The 17,914-nt window shown below is 36.1% G+C and overlaps 2 protein-coding genes across 3 annotated transcripts in view; one reads left to right on the top strand and one right to left on the bottom strand.

Moving 5' to 3' along the window:
- LOC103570745 (CCR4-NOT transcription complex subunit 6-like) overlaps window positions 1-17,914 on the top strand; it is a 255,890-nt gene that overhangs the window by 195,313 nt on the left and 42,663 nt on the right. The gene's annotated exons all lie outside the window — the stretch shown is intronic.
- On the bottom strand, window positions 16,667-17,416 carry LOC103570744 (uncharacterized). Its single transcript, XM_008548583.1, has 4 exons — window positions 17,298-17,416; window positions 17,062-17,238; window positions 16,886-16,989; window positions 16,667-16,796 (listed from the first exon to the last, which is right to left on the bottom strand). The coding sequence occupies exons 2-4, from the start codon at window positions 17,227-17,229 to the stop codon at window positions 16,679-16,681; spliced, it is 390 nt and encodes a 129-aa protein (XP_008546805.1). The 5' UTR covers window positions 17,230-17,238; window positions 17,298-17,416; the 3' UTR covers window positions 16,667-16,678.

The following is a 17,914-nucleotide window of genomic DNA, read 5'->3' as shown; positions in this document are numbered from 1 at the left end:
ACTTGAAATGTAGTCATCGTGATCATTAGCGACATATCCACTTGTGTGTTCACTCATTTAACCAGCTATCAGTCAATAGCTATTTTATTTAGTAGTTCCCCGTCTTTATTATCACAATGCAGGCTCTTGAACCGAGTTATCTTGACATCTTCCTCATTAATCAGCCCGGGTTTTTTTGGGAAATCCGACCCCAACTTAATTCAACCCCAACTCACCTACATATTTCAAGACCTCAACCTTTTCCCTTCTTCCGTCACCCTTTGTCATAATAATTTTCCTCCGCAATTATAACCCTACTCTCAAGTCTTGATCTCATGAATATTACCACCTGGGTTGCCCGCCGAAATTATCTCAGGCTCGGAGTAGAGTCTCTGTGCGAAGGCGATAAAGCATAGTCTTTGGGTTGAGGAATTATCCAGGCCTAATACGAGCCGCGACACCGTTGGAGCTCTAGGTGGTTTAGTCCCAGCCATTGTATAATCTCACGATAAAGAGTGAGACTACTGGTGGCACCACTGGCGCCTCTGCTGTGGGTAGCTACTCATCACGCTGACGTTAATCGTTAAACAGAATCCACGTCTTTTAGTAGACGTGCTCAAGCGGAACAGTTCTACCTAAGTAGCACATCTATCGCAATATCCGTGAGGAAGCCAGAGAAAGCCAGAGGAAACATGAGACAGCTAAACCACCCACCCACCAAAATACCCAAACCCCATCTACCCAAATACCTACGACAGCTCGAGTGTACATGCTCGGCTATATGTCATCGGAAACCTAGCGTGTCTCAGTGATTAAACGTGACATTTTCCCTTATCTCCTTTACACTGAATAGACGTAGCTGTCTCTGCGGGTTTTTGATACTTCTAAGGAACAGTCCCTCGACCCTCTATATCTATTTTTCTCAACTGACAGTCAACTGGGATGTCTCCCCGATGACAAAGCTGCTTTTTCAGACGTTATCTCAAGTGACACCTCGTAATACGCTATTAAATCTTAATTATCTTAATTCCGGGTCATTCTGATAAGAAGATTTATTTTAAAATACCAGTGCGGGAAATGGCAGAGTTCAAAGACGATGACTATGATAATAATGATGATGATGATGATGAAAATTAAAATGTATTCCGTTAGATGATGAATTCCTGAGAAATCAGATATCCTAGCGGCAGATCTAGCGTCTATTTCGCAGAAGATACACAGGAATTGACTATGATGAGGTAGCAGAGTACGAATACAAATGAGGAGGTAAAAGTATTGTCGTAACGATGTGCCGAGGACGAGGACGTGGTGGTTTCCATCAAGGGTGTGATGCGTTCTTCACATGACTTGCAAGCCTGGTGACTTCACCACAAGGATCCCAATCCAGTCTCTCATTCTATCGGGCAGCTTTGCTGCCACCAGCTCTTTTCTGGTCCTCTCTCTCTCTCTCTCTCTGCTCAACAAAACACAATGAACCCAACAATGGCTGATTAAGCCGCTTCTAAACGTGCACAATGTCCGAGCAATGTCTCTGCACTTCAATCAGCCAGACGTACCAAGACTCTCACTCCATGTCTCTATCTGTCCCTGTCTTTATCGTTGGCTGCACCGTGAATAACGATGCTGCTACACTACACTACACTGAGCGAGTTATACGCTATAAGCTATATGCTATATGCCTGAGCAGTTGTAGCCAGTGTTATATTATATAGCGTTCACCTCGGTTTCTCATCTGCAGACTAAGGACACGCTTACGTAGGCGCAGCCAGGCTGTCTGTCCCACCTTGAACCTGCCGCTATTATGCGGAATTGTGTGCGGCGTTGAGTAACCATTGCGGTGTCGCTAGCAACCATATAAGTGTCGGTCACCGGGACAATGCTGAGTCTATCTGTTTTCTCAAACACCATTTATTTCCTTCACTTATTTTATTCCGTAATTTATAGCTCCATTAATTAACTACAGACTAGTCCAGTTTCTTTGGCTCACATTTATTGGTAATTAATTGTGGTAACTCACTCTAATTAATGAATATGATTTGAGTTAATTAGAATTCCGTGAACCGATGAGGGACAATGCTATGGATATTCATAACTTAATTAAATCTAAGCTAAAACAATATACTCGTCCTGTATACTGGCAACCAGCGGCAGTGGCAATGGTGATATCAGTCGATGTGAATGTAGATGTGCAAATACAAACACAAGTGGAAGTAGATGGTAAGAGCACACTGTCCGCGACAAAGACACGAGTATTACGACGCTACCCAACCAGCGTGTCGCCGTCTTGTCTCGACGAAACGCCGCATGAATGCGAGAACAATGCACAAGCCTTTAAGACATCACCGGATTAAATACCAGGAGCATTGTTCCACAACACACTGTTTGTTGTTTTCTTTTAAGAAATTAAATCCTTTGGTACATTATTTATGAGAGAAAGTTTTCATTCTGCGCTGGCTTTCCACGGCTCTTGCATGTCATGTCAATCAACAAAGATAATTATTTATCTATCGATCTATCCATCTATCACGGTGAAAAAAATAAAAACAAATGTCTCGCTGGACAAAAACAATGTTATGGTCAATACTGTTACAAAGTAAATTAAATAAAGTTGTATAAAAAGAAAAGGAAAAAAAGAGAGGAAAAAAAACAACTTCAAGGTCCACCAGTTTCTCAGTAAGATCAACGACATTTAACAGTTTCTTAAGCAGACGAGGTCGCTTACATAGCAGTTGTGCAGTAGTAGTAGTAGTAGTCCTCTCTTCATCCATTGTATATTTCATTTATTCTCGGAAACTTTATCGCCAATCAACAGCTCTGAATAAATTAGCATCCTAACATGTGGTCATGATCATGATGCTTATGATTGTGCAGGAGTGGCATCGATTTTTTCTACACCCAGCAGCCTTCCCTTTATTATTATTTACTTGGTTATTTTTTTTTTTTTTATCCCATTGAGCAAACTGTTTTTTGCGGCAGCCTTGAGCAGGCCGTTTCTTATTACAATTAATCGTAAGGTTATAAGGAATAAATAAAAATAACACGCGGCACATGAATCACAATCGACGAATACGGTCTCTCCATTTGTGGCTTATGCAGGGAAGGATCCTTCTTGTTATCGGTAGGTAAATAAACCAGATTTGCATATCGGTAGTGTTCAATGGGATCCTGCTGGCCGGTTCCTGATGCAAACGGGCGGCATCAACATAACACTCTCTGTACTGTACTGATTCGTTTGTACATTTGCCGCTTATAAGATGAGGATCCAACAGCTGATGCCAATGAATTACCGTCTCCAGTTATTTCTCGGTCAAAGGTCTTTTATACAATTCCATAGCTAATATATTAATTCCGCATCATACTATTTTTGCTTGTTAAAAATCCTATCAAAGCCAAACAAGTGGGAGAAGAAAAAAATGAATAATCCGTATTTGAAGAGCGCGATTATATTTGTCAGCGGGTTGTGCAATAAAAAATAAATAGAGCCTCGCTCTTGACGACTGGAGACAATTATCTGAAGGTTACTGTGAAGGATTTACCCACAATTAATTCACATCTTAGCCGCGGTTATTTGTAACATAATAACTCGCGGAATTGCGGCACGAGTGTAAATTATATACCGGTTACATAATCGTTAATATCTTGGACACCATCGCGTTATTAAGGATTCATTTCAAAGTTGCGCAAAACAACGAGTTTATAGTTGCTATTTTATTATCTACATCATTTAATAATAATCCTCCGCAATTACTGATAAAATAAAGATTACATATCATTAGTTATTTATTATTATATTTATATACTATTTACAGTACGGATCCTTTTTACGGAATGTTAAAACGATCTTGGGAGATATTACAAGTGATAACTTCCGCCCACGGTCTTCAACTTCCATTGAGCTCTTAAACCCCGTACGAATTAGTTGAGCAATATTGTTGATGGGTTGAATTTAATAAATAATCATTACACGGCAATAAATAGTGGTAGGTTGGACATCTGGGAGAGCCGGTCGCTGGCCACACGGGTGTCTCTAATTATTAATGGCACTCGGGTTACTACGGTCTTGCTCTTACTTTTGCTCTGGGTCTTGCTCTTGGTCTTGCTCTTGGACGTGAATCGGTCTCCGTTTCATGGCCCGGTTGTTTGAGGCTTCCACATTGTGAGATCCACTTCCTTCCACAACTTACTACTTCAACTTCGTCTCTTTTTGCTCAAGTGCTACTACTGCTTCTTTAATTCTGGTTCTCCATTGGCCATGATCGTCATACAACTTGTTACTTGGTACCGTCCTATTCTCAAGTACATACTCGAGAGTTCATTTCAGTCTGTTTTTACACTTCGGAATACTTATGCAACACAATGCTTTTCATCTTCAACAATGCTGGTGATTTTTTCCTTTTAAACCTTTAATCTGAAATACCTTCTACTCGTTGCTAAAACTCAAGTGACTTGAATAATTTATTGCCAACGAGGCTTTAAAATCAATTAACTCACTCACCGAATACGAGAGATGATTCGTGGCTGGTTCCACACCTGCGGTATCCACCATAACTTTGGAGACTGGAGACAAGGCAAAACACTTATCAGAAACCGTGGCAGCGTTATCACGCTGTGGTATAAACCCCCCCCCCACTCTCCTACCAGTAGATCAAGTTTCAGAAGTGAACCTGCTACACCGTCTATCCAAATTAGTTTGCGGAGAAATCAACGAGTGTCTAGTGAAGTAAAACTGCTCCATTACCGATGACAAACTGGGCCAAGTCTGACTTTGTCGGGACTAATACCCGTCCTCTTAGTTACCGTACAGACACTTAAGCTGCAGAGTATATGCCACCAAAGTATCTCGTTCCCCTTTGCGTGTCTTCCACATCTACATCCACATCCATATTCACATACTCTACTCTACTCTACTCTACTCTACATATATCCGACACGTTAAAAGAGAGGATGTGTATAATATAGCAGACTGCTCGGAGCTAAGGGCTCGCTGGCGGTACGAGACAAAGAGGAGCCGCAAAAACTACAAACTCGACCTCCTGCCACGATCTCAGAAAACCAGTCATGGGATTTGTCTTCTCTCTCTTTGGCTCTTAGCTAGCATATTCCTCATGAAAGCCACGGCAATTACTTATTTAAACGGACACTTGCCCCATTAAACATTTCACATAGTGATGCACTGGTACCTCGGTGGATTAGCTTGTCAGTTATTTATACGTCACTGTCTTCTATTACAGAATCATCCTCACATACAGGGGATACATGTGTAGTTGTGACAGTCTATGAATCTTAAAACTCGCCGTTCTAGTTCACTAATTATTAATTTTATCTCTTTCAACGGCGTCTCCAAGCGCTCAAAGGTATTTTTAAGCAAATAACTGCTAATGGAATTAATTTAAAAAGAACGGTAATATCAATTACATTTTACTGTCGACATTAAGAAATCTTGTTGAGAAACATTTAGTAGTTTTAGCTTGTAGATATCCTTACTTTAATCTTAAATACATATCAAAGTGCATCATATCTGAGCGACAATGTCCTTTCATATCCGTTAAATATTACTGGGACATTAAAGGCGGCATCATTATTTTAGATCTCTAGTTATAGTTTAATATCCAGCATAAAAGCTACCACTCTAACAGAATTGCGGACCAAGACCAAGACCAAGACCAAGACCGAGACCGACTAAGACTCAGGCTATTGTCGAACTAGTGTCACAATGAGTTTAATTAAATAAATGCAATCTTAGCGCTCATGTAAAATATATTAGAATGGTATTTCACAATAATGCGATTAATTATCACGTTGAATCCCTGAGGACAGTGTGTGCGTGTGACCTAGTGTAACGTGAGAAATACTCGCCCTTGTTAGAGACTCTCGCCGGTGATCATTTTACCTGGTCTGGCTCTGGCTTACCTCTATCTTCCCCAGCGTCTCGTTACTACGGTACGTGACGTGTCTCCGAGTGCCAACTTGCCAAGAAATATTTTCCCTCAGTAAAATTAAAGACCGGGTAGAAAAAAAAAATAGAAAAATTTAACCAGATGATCATTAATCTTTTTTCCCGAGCAGAGCAAACTAATTATTAACTATTTTTTATCTTTATACTAACAAGTGAAGAGATCGGAGAGTGGGAAGTGGGAAAGTGGCCAGCTTAGAGAGAGGAAAGACGGTAACGTTGGTACCTAAAACGCGTTCATGTTATTTATTTTTACTGATCCGATTTCTTGGGAATAAACGTGATCAAGTGGGTAACGGGACTAAACACGATCTTGGAGATGGTTGAAATAATATCATGATAATATCAGTTACGCTAATTGATTACTCGCTGAAAGGAATCGCTGAAAGGTGTTTAAAATTAAATAACAACAGCATTTATAATAATGTAGATTGATAAGATACCAACTAGTGACAATGAAACAAAGTATATAGTAGTATTTAGTGAGGAATATCCTCAGCGAAATTAAAGCTAGCAGTACGTGATTTGAGCTGGCTCGATTCCAGAAATCAATGCGAGGCAAAATGCCACTATTAAATACTAAGGACACGTCCTAACGACCTGGCAATCCAACAGCAGAAGGAGTCCTGGGAAAAAATAAAAATAAAGTAACGCAAAAAATAAACCCAAGAGTATATCATGTCGACACAAAGTGGCAGAAATGGAACAGCCTTCGTGTGCATTAACGTACATTCAATGTATACACACATATCCAGAGCTGTCAGACACGCCAGAGCAACATCCGGCGTACGTGATACGGGGGCGTGATTAAAAGGAGGTGGCTGGTTGATTGCAATCAACTCACTTGACTACCTATTATATATATCAGTTTACGATATTGACTCATGACATTATTACCGCGATTTCTTCAATTTAAATTGCACTCGAGTTTTTAACCTGATATTTTTACATCAAACCAATCATGAGCTGATGAGCTCGCTGGAGATGCTGTTGGATACTTATTATTTAGTCGTTTAATTATTTAATATATTTTTTTACGGCAATAATGAAACTGAAGGCAGAGGGAATTGGAGAGCCGGCTCGAGGCAAGTACTTTTGATGCAGACATCGGAATTGTTGGGTTAAAATATATGACATGGAAAAGCTGGGTTGCGTTTTCCCTTAGGACAATCAAGTCGAGAGCGTTTCTTATCAGTTTGAAATGCCTCTAAGCATAATGCCTCGCTCTACTTTGCACCTAACAGACATTTTATCTTTTATCTATAAAACTTTTTTTTTACAAGTAAATCCAACATTTTCTATACCCAATACATAATATCCTCCCAAAGGCATGTTTCTTTTTATACCGCAAAAAGTTTTCCTTTTTAATAAAAAAAATCTCTATATATATATATTTTTTTTTCTGTTACAGGTAAGCGTTCGTTTCATCGTAACATAAGTGAGTACTGGCCACTAAAATTAAATAACTCTTGAGAGATAAAATTGAAAACACTGGTCAGTTTATTTGGTTGTTTTTTGTTCGTACATGCCCAAACATCCGGTCAAACAAAAAAAATTAGAATCGGAAAAAAAGGAGACTCCAGTAGAGCGAACCCACAACGTGACTCGGTTGTTAAATCAGTTGAAAAAGTAGAAGGTTTCAAAAACCCCAAGAGTGTAAAGCGAAACTCGGTACTAGCATTAAAAGTAACTCTTGAGCCAATTTACCGAGGCTCAAGACTCCCAGGAGTTTTTATCACGCAAGATGGAACACACCAGAGTAATTACCGTTCAGATTGAATATGCTAATGCTACTCCGCAAATGATTAAAATTAGATTATAACCTATTTGCAACCACGCTCAGCTCATATCCAAGCTCATTGATCTTAAAGCAAGCTATACCCCCGAGCATCGCATTAATTTCATTCCAAAAAGCCACTTTTCCTGCCACTCCAACCTGTTTATTACTTACTTCAAAAAACAAAATAATAATAATAATAATAATAATAATAATAATAATAATAATAATAATAATAATAATAATAATAATAATAGCAGCAACAACGCTAATGAAAACAATCCGTACCCCGGTTTCCAAAGCGGTGTTTATTTTTTCTAACCAATATTGATGGTAAAGCAAACACAGCCAATAGCCCTAGAATAAAAACGGGGTACTCGAAAAATAATAAACAAGCGCATCCTATCTGTCGATACTTGGTCTGTTCCCATGGCTCGATGTGTTGTAAAATTATTAATAATAATTTAATAACGAAGGTATTCTCCATCTAGCACGTCCGACAAACTCGGTCAAACGAGAATTAAAAAAAGTTTGAGTATCTAATAAGGGGTTGTTAGCAATATTAACGAGGTATACTTGATATAATAAAAAGTTGTTTTTCTCGTGGTTGAGTCGGCGATGCGAAGGATGGAGACCAGAATAATCCGGGTCCCAGAGTCCAGAGCAGTTCAGAGCAATCCAGAGGCGTGGGTAGTCGAGCGCATACCCGGCGGAGGGTAATATGGGAAAGGTATCATGTTTAATCGGAGATGCAAGGAAAGGGAATTCCGTTGTAAGATCTAAAGTATTTAAGCTAGTTGACCACTTGTTTTTAATAACTAAAAAAAGTTGTCTGACAGGCGGAGATACTGGCGGCATTTCGTTCACGCTTACGATGACAAGCTGGCTCCCGAGTCCAGGACTTGTTGTTCTGTAATTCTGTAAATCTCTCGGCCTCCTTCGGGGGCTTACTCACGAGATTATGGTATCCAATCGCCGCTAATGGTTACAAAAAATAATTATTATAAACCGCTTTTTGTCCATTACACGTCACCAAGAGTATTTAATCGGCGACGACGGAGGTACGAGCCAAAGCTGCTCATAATAAATAACTATACTTTTGGGTTTATTTTGTTTTAATTGTCGGCCGTTTTGGTGACGAGTTATGCGGTAATTGTTGTGAAAAATGTCTATCTTCAGTTGACCGTTTTTTTAATGCCTTTGTTGGAAGCTAATGACCAAATAAAGACGTCGTTTTTTTCTTTGTCCGAGGACCCTCGGAATTGGGTCACGGCTAAATTCATCGTTTGCATGTTTTCGCCTCGTTTAATTATATTATTATTTTTTTTTTTTTTTGTTATTTTTATTTTTATTCCTATTTACTGTTACATCAAACTGTTAATACTTTATTGTCCATACTCAACTAAAAGTAATTAAATGTCTTTTAATTGTCCTTAAATAAAATACTTTAAATAGCCGTTTCGTGATAATATCGCAAAAACCATTTTTTAATTGAAAGCTCCTAGATGGAGATTCGAACCGTAAACTTTGCATTTGATACCCTTATCTTCGAAAAATAAACAAAACGGGATTTTAAATGAAATGTTTGTTGAAAAAATATAGAATTTATAAAACGGAAATTAAAAAATAAATAAAATTTGAATCTAAATGTCAATAGTTATAACGATTGGCTCGGGGTTCGGCACAAATTGGCCCAGTCGACCTCGAACGTGAAATCACTCGACACTGCAGCAGTATCGAAAAGGGCTAGATTGCATCAGAACCAATGTCGATACGTGTGTGTACAGTGTAGCATAGTGTAGTGTAGTGTAGTGGTTACAGGGGAGAAGAGCTTCGGAGATACAGAGAGCCGATGAGAGTTTTGTGGACGAGTATGTGTGCAGAGCTCTCTAGCGAGCGAAAGCAGGACAACTTGGGATCAGCAGATCGCCAGATCGGTATTGCTATGCAACAGTTTTCGATGAGGCCAGTAGTTTGGGGAGGAGTGTTACGCCCTTCGGGAATTAGCGTTTGCTGTCGATTGGAACGATACCGGAAATAGCGAACCGATCGAACCGTAGGGCTCGTCACCCTTCCATTCTCTTTATTTTACTCGCCCTTTCACTTCCATTCCACTCGGCAATTATCGGCGAGCATACCATGCACTGTTATTGCGGAGAGGCGGAAAAAATTTCAGTGGAAATCAACAGAATCAACAAAGCTGATTCAAATATTCCTACGTGACGATGGACAAATTTTTTTTTTTTATATTCGCTAGTGAAATATATATGTATATAAATAAATAAGAGAAGCGGGATGGAAAAAAGAGGATAAAGTAGCAGCGGAATTATTCGAAATCAAATTTAAACTCTTTGATATTGCAGCGCTCGTGTTTGTCTTCGATAAATATAAAAAAATGTGGAGGTCGAGCAAAGCGGATTTCAAGTGTTATCCCATGAATATTCGTTGTTCAAACAAAAGGAATCTACGGAATATATAAAAAAAAAAAAACGTTGGAATAAATTTTAATCAAAGGCAGCTTTGTTTCGACTATTTTTTTTTGTTCTTCTCGTTTTATTGTTGTTTGCCATCAAACGACAGATCAAGTATTTGTTTGTTAAGAAATTTCGACGTAGGATGGAAATTTTCTCTGAAGTATAAATAAAGTATTAGGTCGAAATAAAAATAAAAAATAAAGCATAAAAAATATCTCGACTTGAGAGATATAAAATGGATCTTGATGTATAAAAATATTTAATCAAAGCTTTGTTTTAAATTAACACGGTCTTCTTTGTGGCTTTGAAGGAGTAAAAAAATTCTCATCTTTCGTATTATTTTTATTTTTATTACTAAGGCTCTTTGGGAATGCTTTGACGTGAACGAGAGTTGCAGTTATAGTTATAGAAATAAAAGCTATGTACACTTGAATTTTTTTAATTTTCAAATCTATTTATATTTTTAATTTCGGGCTTGAAATCCTTTCGAAAATTATATTCACGTTTCCAAGCGTAATTGTTATTACTTTGTTTCGTTCTATAGTTAGAAGAATTCATTTTCCATTTTTTTCTATGAAAATTGATGATTTAGTTTTCATAAAAATTCAATTACTGAAATTTCCGTAAAAAATAGTCGGACAAGAATAGAAAAAAAAAAAAATACCGGTTTAAAGTTCGTAATAGGAATTCCAATTCCGCGACGCGAAATTTACTAAAATTTTTTTTTTTTTTTTTATTTATAAAAACTATTTTTTAGAGTTAAGGCCGTTTTACCAGTTTATTTTTTTCGAAGGACGAAAATCCTTTTTTTAATAAAAATGACATTTTTCCATTCCAGAATAACAGGCTCTGAAATTTAACTAACGATCGGAGTCAAAGTACGAAAATTTTTTTTGACGTCGAATTAAGAAAAAAAACAACAACAAGCATTAATGCTTATAAAATTTGTATATCTGATCATTGGTTGTGACGCAAACCCTGTAAAGTTGTCATGTTCAGCTATGTAGACATTGTCCCCTAAAACATGACTGAAATCTATGTATATATATTTGAGCAGAAACGGTCTAGGTGAATGGGCTAGCATTTATACATCCGATTACACAATGATACAATAGTGGTGCTGGGCGGTGAAGAGTGTACCCCAGCTAGTATATACAGCTTTTGCAACATCGAATCTGTCACAAACAGAACATGAGTATCTCTTCCGTACACAGTTTCATACACAAACTGTTTTTGATATAAACACATACACACATAGGCACACATACTCAGTTATATAAATTGGTAGCGATAAGCATGAAAATAACCTGAGATAAATAATATAACTTTACCTTTTCCACTTTTTCTTATTCTTTATCTCATTCTTTATATTTATTTTTATCCATTTCTGTGGGGCAGAAAAGCTCAAATAGTATTTTTCAAATAAGATGTTTTCCAGGATTGTTGCGATAAGAATGTACGTGATGGGAAGGTTAATTTATAATAAGCTTCATAAATGATAAAACATTTAATAAATTTCCGAGCCACCAACCAACCGACTGAATCTGTTTTATTTATTTACATAAAATTAATTACCGCCGGTGGGGTACCGCCTTAGTTATTATATATAAAAGTGTCTTGATGCATGTTACATCCTATTTGGTAGGGTTTCGTGTTTGCTTATGCTCCCGGTAGGGTGTGGGTGAAAACAGAACGGCTGTTAAATATCTGGCTGAATGTCGACAGTAAAGAACGAGGGCGTAACTCTGTTGCCCCACAGGACATTACTCACAACTCTACTACTCGTTAGTTATATTAAACTTTTAAATCCAACCTTTTTCATCCTAATTTGCATAAACCTTTTTGTAATGCAGTATTTAAATAACTTTAAATTAATATTTACAGCCATTTGATCAACATCCAACTTCACCGATTTATTATTTCTCTCAGCGATTTATTGAACTGCAAATGGCAAAAAAAAAAAAAAAAAAAAAAAAATAAAGAAAACGAAACATGTATATAATAAATGAATAAAAATAAACAAGCAGAAAGTCCTTGGCCTGAAACCTATGAGGCAGTCCAGTTTTATTGGCAACAATAAACAGCATACTTGTGTGCGATCTCGAGATGAACTCACCCGGTCGATCCGGAAAATATCTCGTGCGTCGGATCACCCTCGAGGATCTCTTTTGCCGCAACGCTCTCACGGCTCATGACACTCTTGTGTGGTGAAAAAAAAAAAGGTCATTTTATTTCGCTAAAATAACTTTGTACGTGGGATATCGCACCGTGTCACCCAACTGCCGAGCCGAGAATACTCGTAACTCGTTGCCGCGACATGTGCATATTATTGTTATTATTATTATGTGAGTAGTAACCGGAGGGCAATGCTATTTGGTATCATATTTCAGAATAATACTTGCGGTTATGCCTCTGGACTCTCATGCTGCCTGCATACTAATGCTTTAAAAACTACCTTGCACTTGTATCAAAGTCGGTTACACTTTTCGACCAAAAAAAGTCTCATAAATTTTTTTTTAAATAACCGATTTACAAATTGGCCTCGCTCGGTCACTATAAACGTCAGTTAAAGTTAAATTTACCTTGAACAATTCAAATTTATTTACTGTAACCGCCTCTGCAAGCCAAAATAGAAATATTAATTAGATCGATGGCATTAATAGCGGGCGATTTGGCTGCCAGAACTGTCAAAATCACTAAACGCGCAGATTATTTTAGCAGACTGAGTAAATCAGGAAAATTACAAATACTAACGAGCCATTGATCTGAAAGGAATTTGTAAAATCAAGAGGATAGTTTCTAAATCCACTTTAGTCTGATTAGGGAAAGTTCTCGAGATATCCATCTCGATTTAGATCTCAAGGGATGGGTGTTTGACCAGAGGAACTGGAGCAACTAACTCCGACCATACTAACTGACCGTTTGATTAGCTTTGCAAATATATGTACATTTAAACTGTTCCGATAGCTCTGAGCCATAAACTTATAGTTTTAAATTAAATTATCCGTCTGCATTTTCATTATTTTTTTTTTTTTGGAGTAACCGTAAATATTAATAGCATTCAAATGTTTATAGTTTAATTTCCCGAGAAGCGAATGGAAATGAATGAAAAAAGTTATTTAGTGTTTCATTGGAGGAAATAAAGTTCAGTACAATTGACCGGAAGTGAGCAGTGTGGGAAATATATATATCTATACATAAGGGAGATAGCATATCCGCTGGTCTATACATATATTTATATAGATATATAAAGAGAGAGAGAGAGAGGGTAGACTCGAGTGTGCTAGTAGATATGGGGTAATTCATTTACGATACGCATGACCCGAGACCCAAGAGATAGGGGCTTTTTACGATACGATACAATACAGATGATGATTCCCGTGTGAATTTCGAGCTAACGCTAATCCGCTGAGAAATATACACTTTCGAATGTCCTTTTTATCAACATTTTAACAATTAACTTACTCAATTTACCGCTACCACTTACAGTCACGTGTTTTATTGTCTGTTAAGCCTACAAAGTAATGCTCAGCATATAGAGTACGTTGTAGTAATTAATAACAAAGTTAGTTTTAGCGTTTAATTAGTTTACGATCCAGGGGTGACGTTTCTTGAAGCGACGCCGGCTTCAGCTTTAACTTCAGCCCCCCAGATGTTACATTTCTTCTCGGGATTCATCAGGCTTCCCTTGGGACAATTGAACGCTTGGGAAAATTCCTCGCTGTTCATTAGCGGACCCAGTAATCTTACGCGACCTGGGCTGTGAGGGTCTTCGCCGGCTCGTTTTTCAGCAAATTGTTCATTTACTACTTCACACCATGCCTGAAATATCAAAAATTTTTTCATGAAATAATTAACTATTATTTAAAATAAATCATTACATTTCCGTAAGAAATGAACAACATTTGGTCGTCAGTAAATTCTTCAAAGCCAAGCAATTTCACGTCAGCTCCATGGTTTTTGGATACCGCCATTTTGTAAGCGTCGTACATTGAATGAACTCCCATTCCATCAGACAAATTTTCTGATAGAGTTTTAAAACCAGAACTCGGTTCCCATTCACATGAAATTATTTTTTAAAAACTAACAATAACAACATTCGAGGAAATAATAAATTAAACTTACCTCTCTTTCGGTTTCGTCAGATCCATTTAACAATTTATTGTATTGCTGGATAAAACATCCAATGCGATCTGTTAATGTGGCTTGCGTTTCTTCAGAAAATGATATTTTTTCAGTACTTTCATCAAACAAAATGTCTTAAAAAAAAAAAAACGCCAGTTTTAATGTTTATAATTAAGGTAAAAGCCCTAGTACTCGATCACTCAAGTATTTTTATATCTATATTTAGTATAATTTAAAAACATGGAGTGATCAGTTACTAGATCTCTTATATACCTTATTTAAAAAATAAATGCTTACCCATTATATCGTAGCCGTGTCCTATTTCATGGCCAACAGCCGATCCGACCATCGCATAATTTAAAAATCTATAAATTTAATTATTGGGATTAATTATAATTTGAATTATTTATATTATAAAATTAAATTACTCAGGTATATTTTGAGAAAAAAACGGAGGCTGGAACAGCGCAGCAGGTATTACTGTAAACAAATTATTTATTAATCAATTTAAAATATTTAATTACATGATCAAATTGTAATTATACTAAAGCTCTCACAGTCCGAGCACTGTGATTGGCCGACTCCCTACCAATGACCGACACACTAAATTTTTATTATGGATTGCAATATAAAAACTTACTGACTTGACCGGTAATGTAGCTCGTGTCGACCGTCATTGGATCTTTTTTACTAAACCAGCTATTCAAAAAAAATTAATTAACTGACATATTAATTATCTAAAATTATAAAAGCTTTTAGCGAACCTTTCTTGTGGTGATCCCGTTAATAATTTACGCAAATTCGATTTGACCACATATCTATCGTAACTCAAATTATCATCTATCAAATCCAAACCAATCGTCAACTGAAAGAGAAATTAATAAATTAATTAATTACCAATCATCATTAATTAATTATTTACATCCAATAAATACCCCGTGGAATGCAGAAACAACAGCGGTCTTGTATTTGTACCAATCGGGAAACCCAATAGCAAACTTTATATTTTTTAATTTTTTATCCAAATTTTCTTCAAATACTAGGTTATTAATCATCTCTCTTATCTAATTTAATTATTCAATTAATTTGAAATGATTAATTAATGTATTGACTATTGATTCCCTTACTGACCTTGACTTCTGCTTAATGAAGTTTTATTAATAATGAGGGTTAAAATAAAATAAAATAATTATTATGATGGATTGCATGGAAAAAGTGGGTTGAATTAGAAGACAATAAATAATTCAATAAATCGCATTTATTATAAAATTTTTTTTGCATACTCGATTATCAGCAATCGATAATTAATACATTGTGTCGATTATTCTACTATTTACCACTTAATAGTCCATGGATACTCGCGTTTTTTTCTTTTAGAAACAGTTTTAGGACCCGGTCCCTCCCAAAAGTCACATTTATTCTCAGGATTCATGGGACTGCCTTTTGGACAGTTGAATGCGCGCGCAAATCCTTCAGTATTTGAAATACTTCCCAGTAATCTTATACGCCCTAGACTGTGTGTCGCTTCTTGAGCAAAAATTTGTTCATACTGTGGTCGCAAAGCTTCACACCATACCTGTTACAAAAACCAAACAACAAAGCAATGAAATATCAATAAATTTATGACAAACGTGATTAGTAAGCTGATGGAACCGAGTTCGAATCCCGGCCCCGGTAAAAATGATAATCCAAATGTAATCTTTTTTTTTTTATTTAATTAATAAACTTACGTTTCCATAAGAAATAAAGAACATCTGCTCATCAGTAAATTCTTCGAAACCCGGTAATTTTGTGTCGGTATTTTTTTTTATGTAATTCTTATAACCAGAGTAAGTGGACTGCAATCCCGACGCATCTGCGATATTTTCGCTCACTGTCATCGCTCCTGGCGACTAAAATAATAAAAAAATTATTTATATATTTATTCTAGAAAATAATTATTGATAGTTTGAGTACAACCTCATCCCCGGATATATTTCCAATTTTTTTTCGGAAAAATTCATCAAACTGATTAGTGAAACATTCCATTCGATTATTGACCATTTCAGATGTCGCTGCTACTAATTCTCTCTCTACGTGATTCCGATCGTACTGAAGTCCTGTGAAATTAATTTTTTACTAAAAATATAATTCGATAATTAAAATAAATATTAAGTATCTATTATTGACCGTTATTATCAAAACCGTGGCTTATTTCATGACCGATAATTACTCCAGATATTCCGTAATTCACTGACCTGAAAAAATTAATTATTTTTAATTCAAATAAAAATAATAATGTTATTAAAAATAAATCCAGTATTTTTAATTACTGAGGAACGTTGAGAGTAAAAAGCGGAGGCTGCATATTAGCTACTGGCATATCTGTAATTATGCATTAATTAATTTAAAACATTTATTGTTGAAAATAATTATTATCGTTCGAATAAACCGACTTATCATATTATTTTGGTAGCGCGCATTGATAGTAATTGGATCCAAATCCCATCTGGAATTTTTGTAAATATTATATTATGTAGTTAGTATAATTATTTAAATATACATTATTTTCAACAAAAGAATATTATATTTTATTACCCATCGTATTTGTTTTTAGAGTTGAACATGTTCATTAATCCCACTTTTAATGAAAATTTTCGGTAGCTGAGTACATTGTCCGAGTAATAATCCCCAATATTGAGCTGCATTAATTTGTTCAACAAACGCATTAAAATATTACCAAATAATTATTTAAATAATTTACTGAAACATACGCCTTTGAATAAATTTATAACGTGCGTCTGATTTTTGTACCACTGTGGAAATCCAACGAAAATTTTCAACTTTTTCAATTTTGCTTTCATCTCTTCTTTGTTCATACTGTCCAGCAAATTTGTCTTGTCTATCATTTTTTCCATACTTTCACGAATTTCGTCCGTCATACTTCGTACCTTAAATTTTTTTATTCATTAAAATTATCGATACATTTTTGGTAATATAGAAAATTTACTTTTTTTTCACTGTCATCCGAAAAATATTTTTGAGTGAATGCATACGCCGCTGCGTCACTCAGCTTCAGTTCTTGTACGCATTCGAGCCAACTGAAAAATTAATTGAAAATAAAAATTATCTTGGGCCGGGTTTTTTTCAGTTCTTAGAAAATTTTTGTTTTCATTTCATAATGCAAAAATTTTCTGGTGCTAAGAAACTGTTTTTCTGTGTATGTTTATGAATTTTCAGTACCGCGGTTTCCGTTCAATTATACCGAGTTGTTGATCTTCTAAACGGAATATCAAATTTCTTATTTCTTCACTAACGTATATCATCATATTACACACAAAATGCCAATGAATATAATTAACTGAAAAAAAAAAAAATTAGTTTTGCAAAAGAACATAATGGACAAAAAATTAGTCACTTACCGATTGTTCGCGGGGGTGTTTTTTTCAACAGAGCGGGCAATTCTATTAAATAAACTCTGTTCCTAATGATGACATTCATTGAACCGTCATAATCTTTACCAATCAAACCTAAAACGTTTTCAGTTAATTTTTTGAAATCTATTATTGTTTTACCGTCTTTTGAATCTAATTGCGTATCGCTTGATTCAGGGTACGTAAGAAGTTC

This window comes from Microplitis demolitor, chromosome 5 (assembly GCF_026212275.2).
Source record: "Microplitis demolitor isolate Queensland-Clemson2020A chromosome 5, iyMicDemo2.1a, whole genome shotgun sequence".
In the NCBI taxonomy this organism is placed as follows: Eukaryota; Metazoa; Arthropoda; class Insecta; order Hymenoptera; family Braconidae; genus Microplitis; species Microplitis demolitor.
This window is presented reverse-complemented; position numbering and strand designations above follow the sequence as displayed.

Excerpts from the sequence above, each read along its gene's own strand:
- LOC103570744 (XM_008548583.1), bottom strand. The coding sequence starts at position 17,229 with ATGACGGACGAAATTCGTGAAAGTATGGAAAAAATGATAGACAAGACA. Across the intron at positions 16,990-17,061 it reads TTATAAATTTATTCAAAGGC|CTCAATATTGGGGATTATTA; the intron begins GTATGTTTCAGT and ends AAATTAATGCAG. Across the intron at positions 16,797-16,885 it reads TCTAAAAACAAATACGATGG|ATGGGATTTGGATCCAATTA; the intron begins GTAATAAAATAT and ends CAAAAATTCCAG.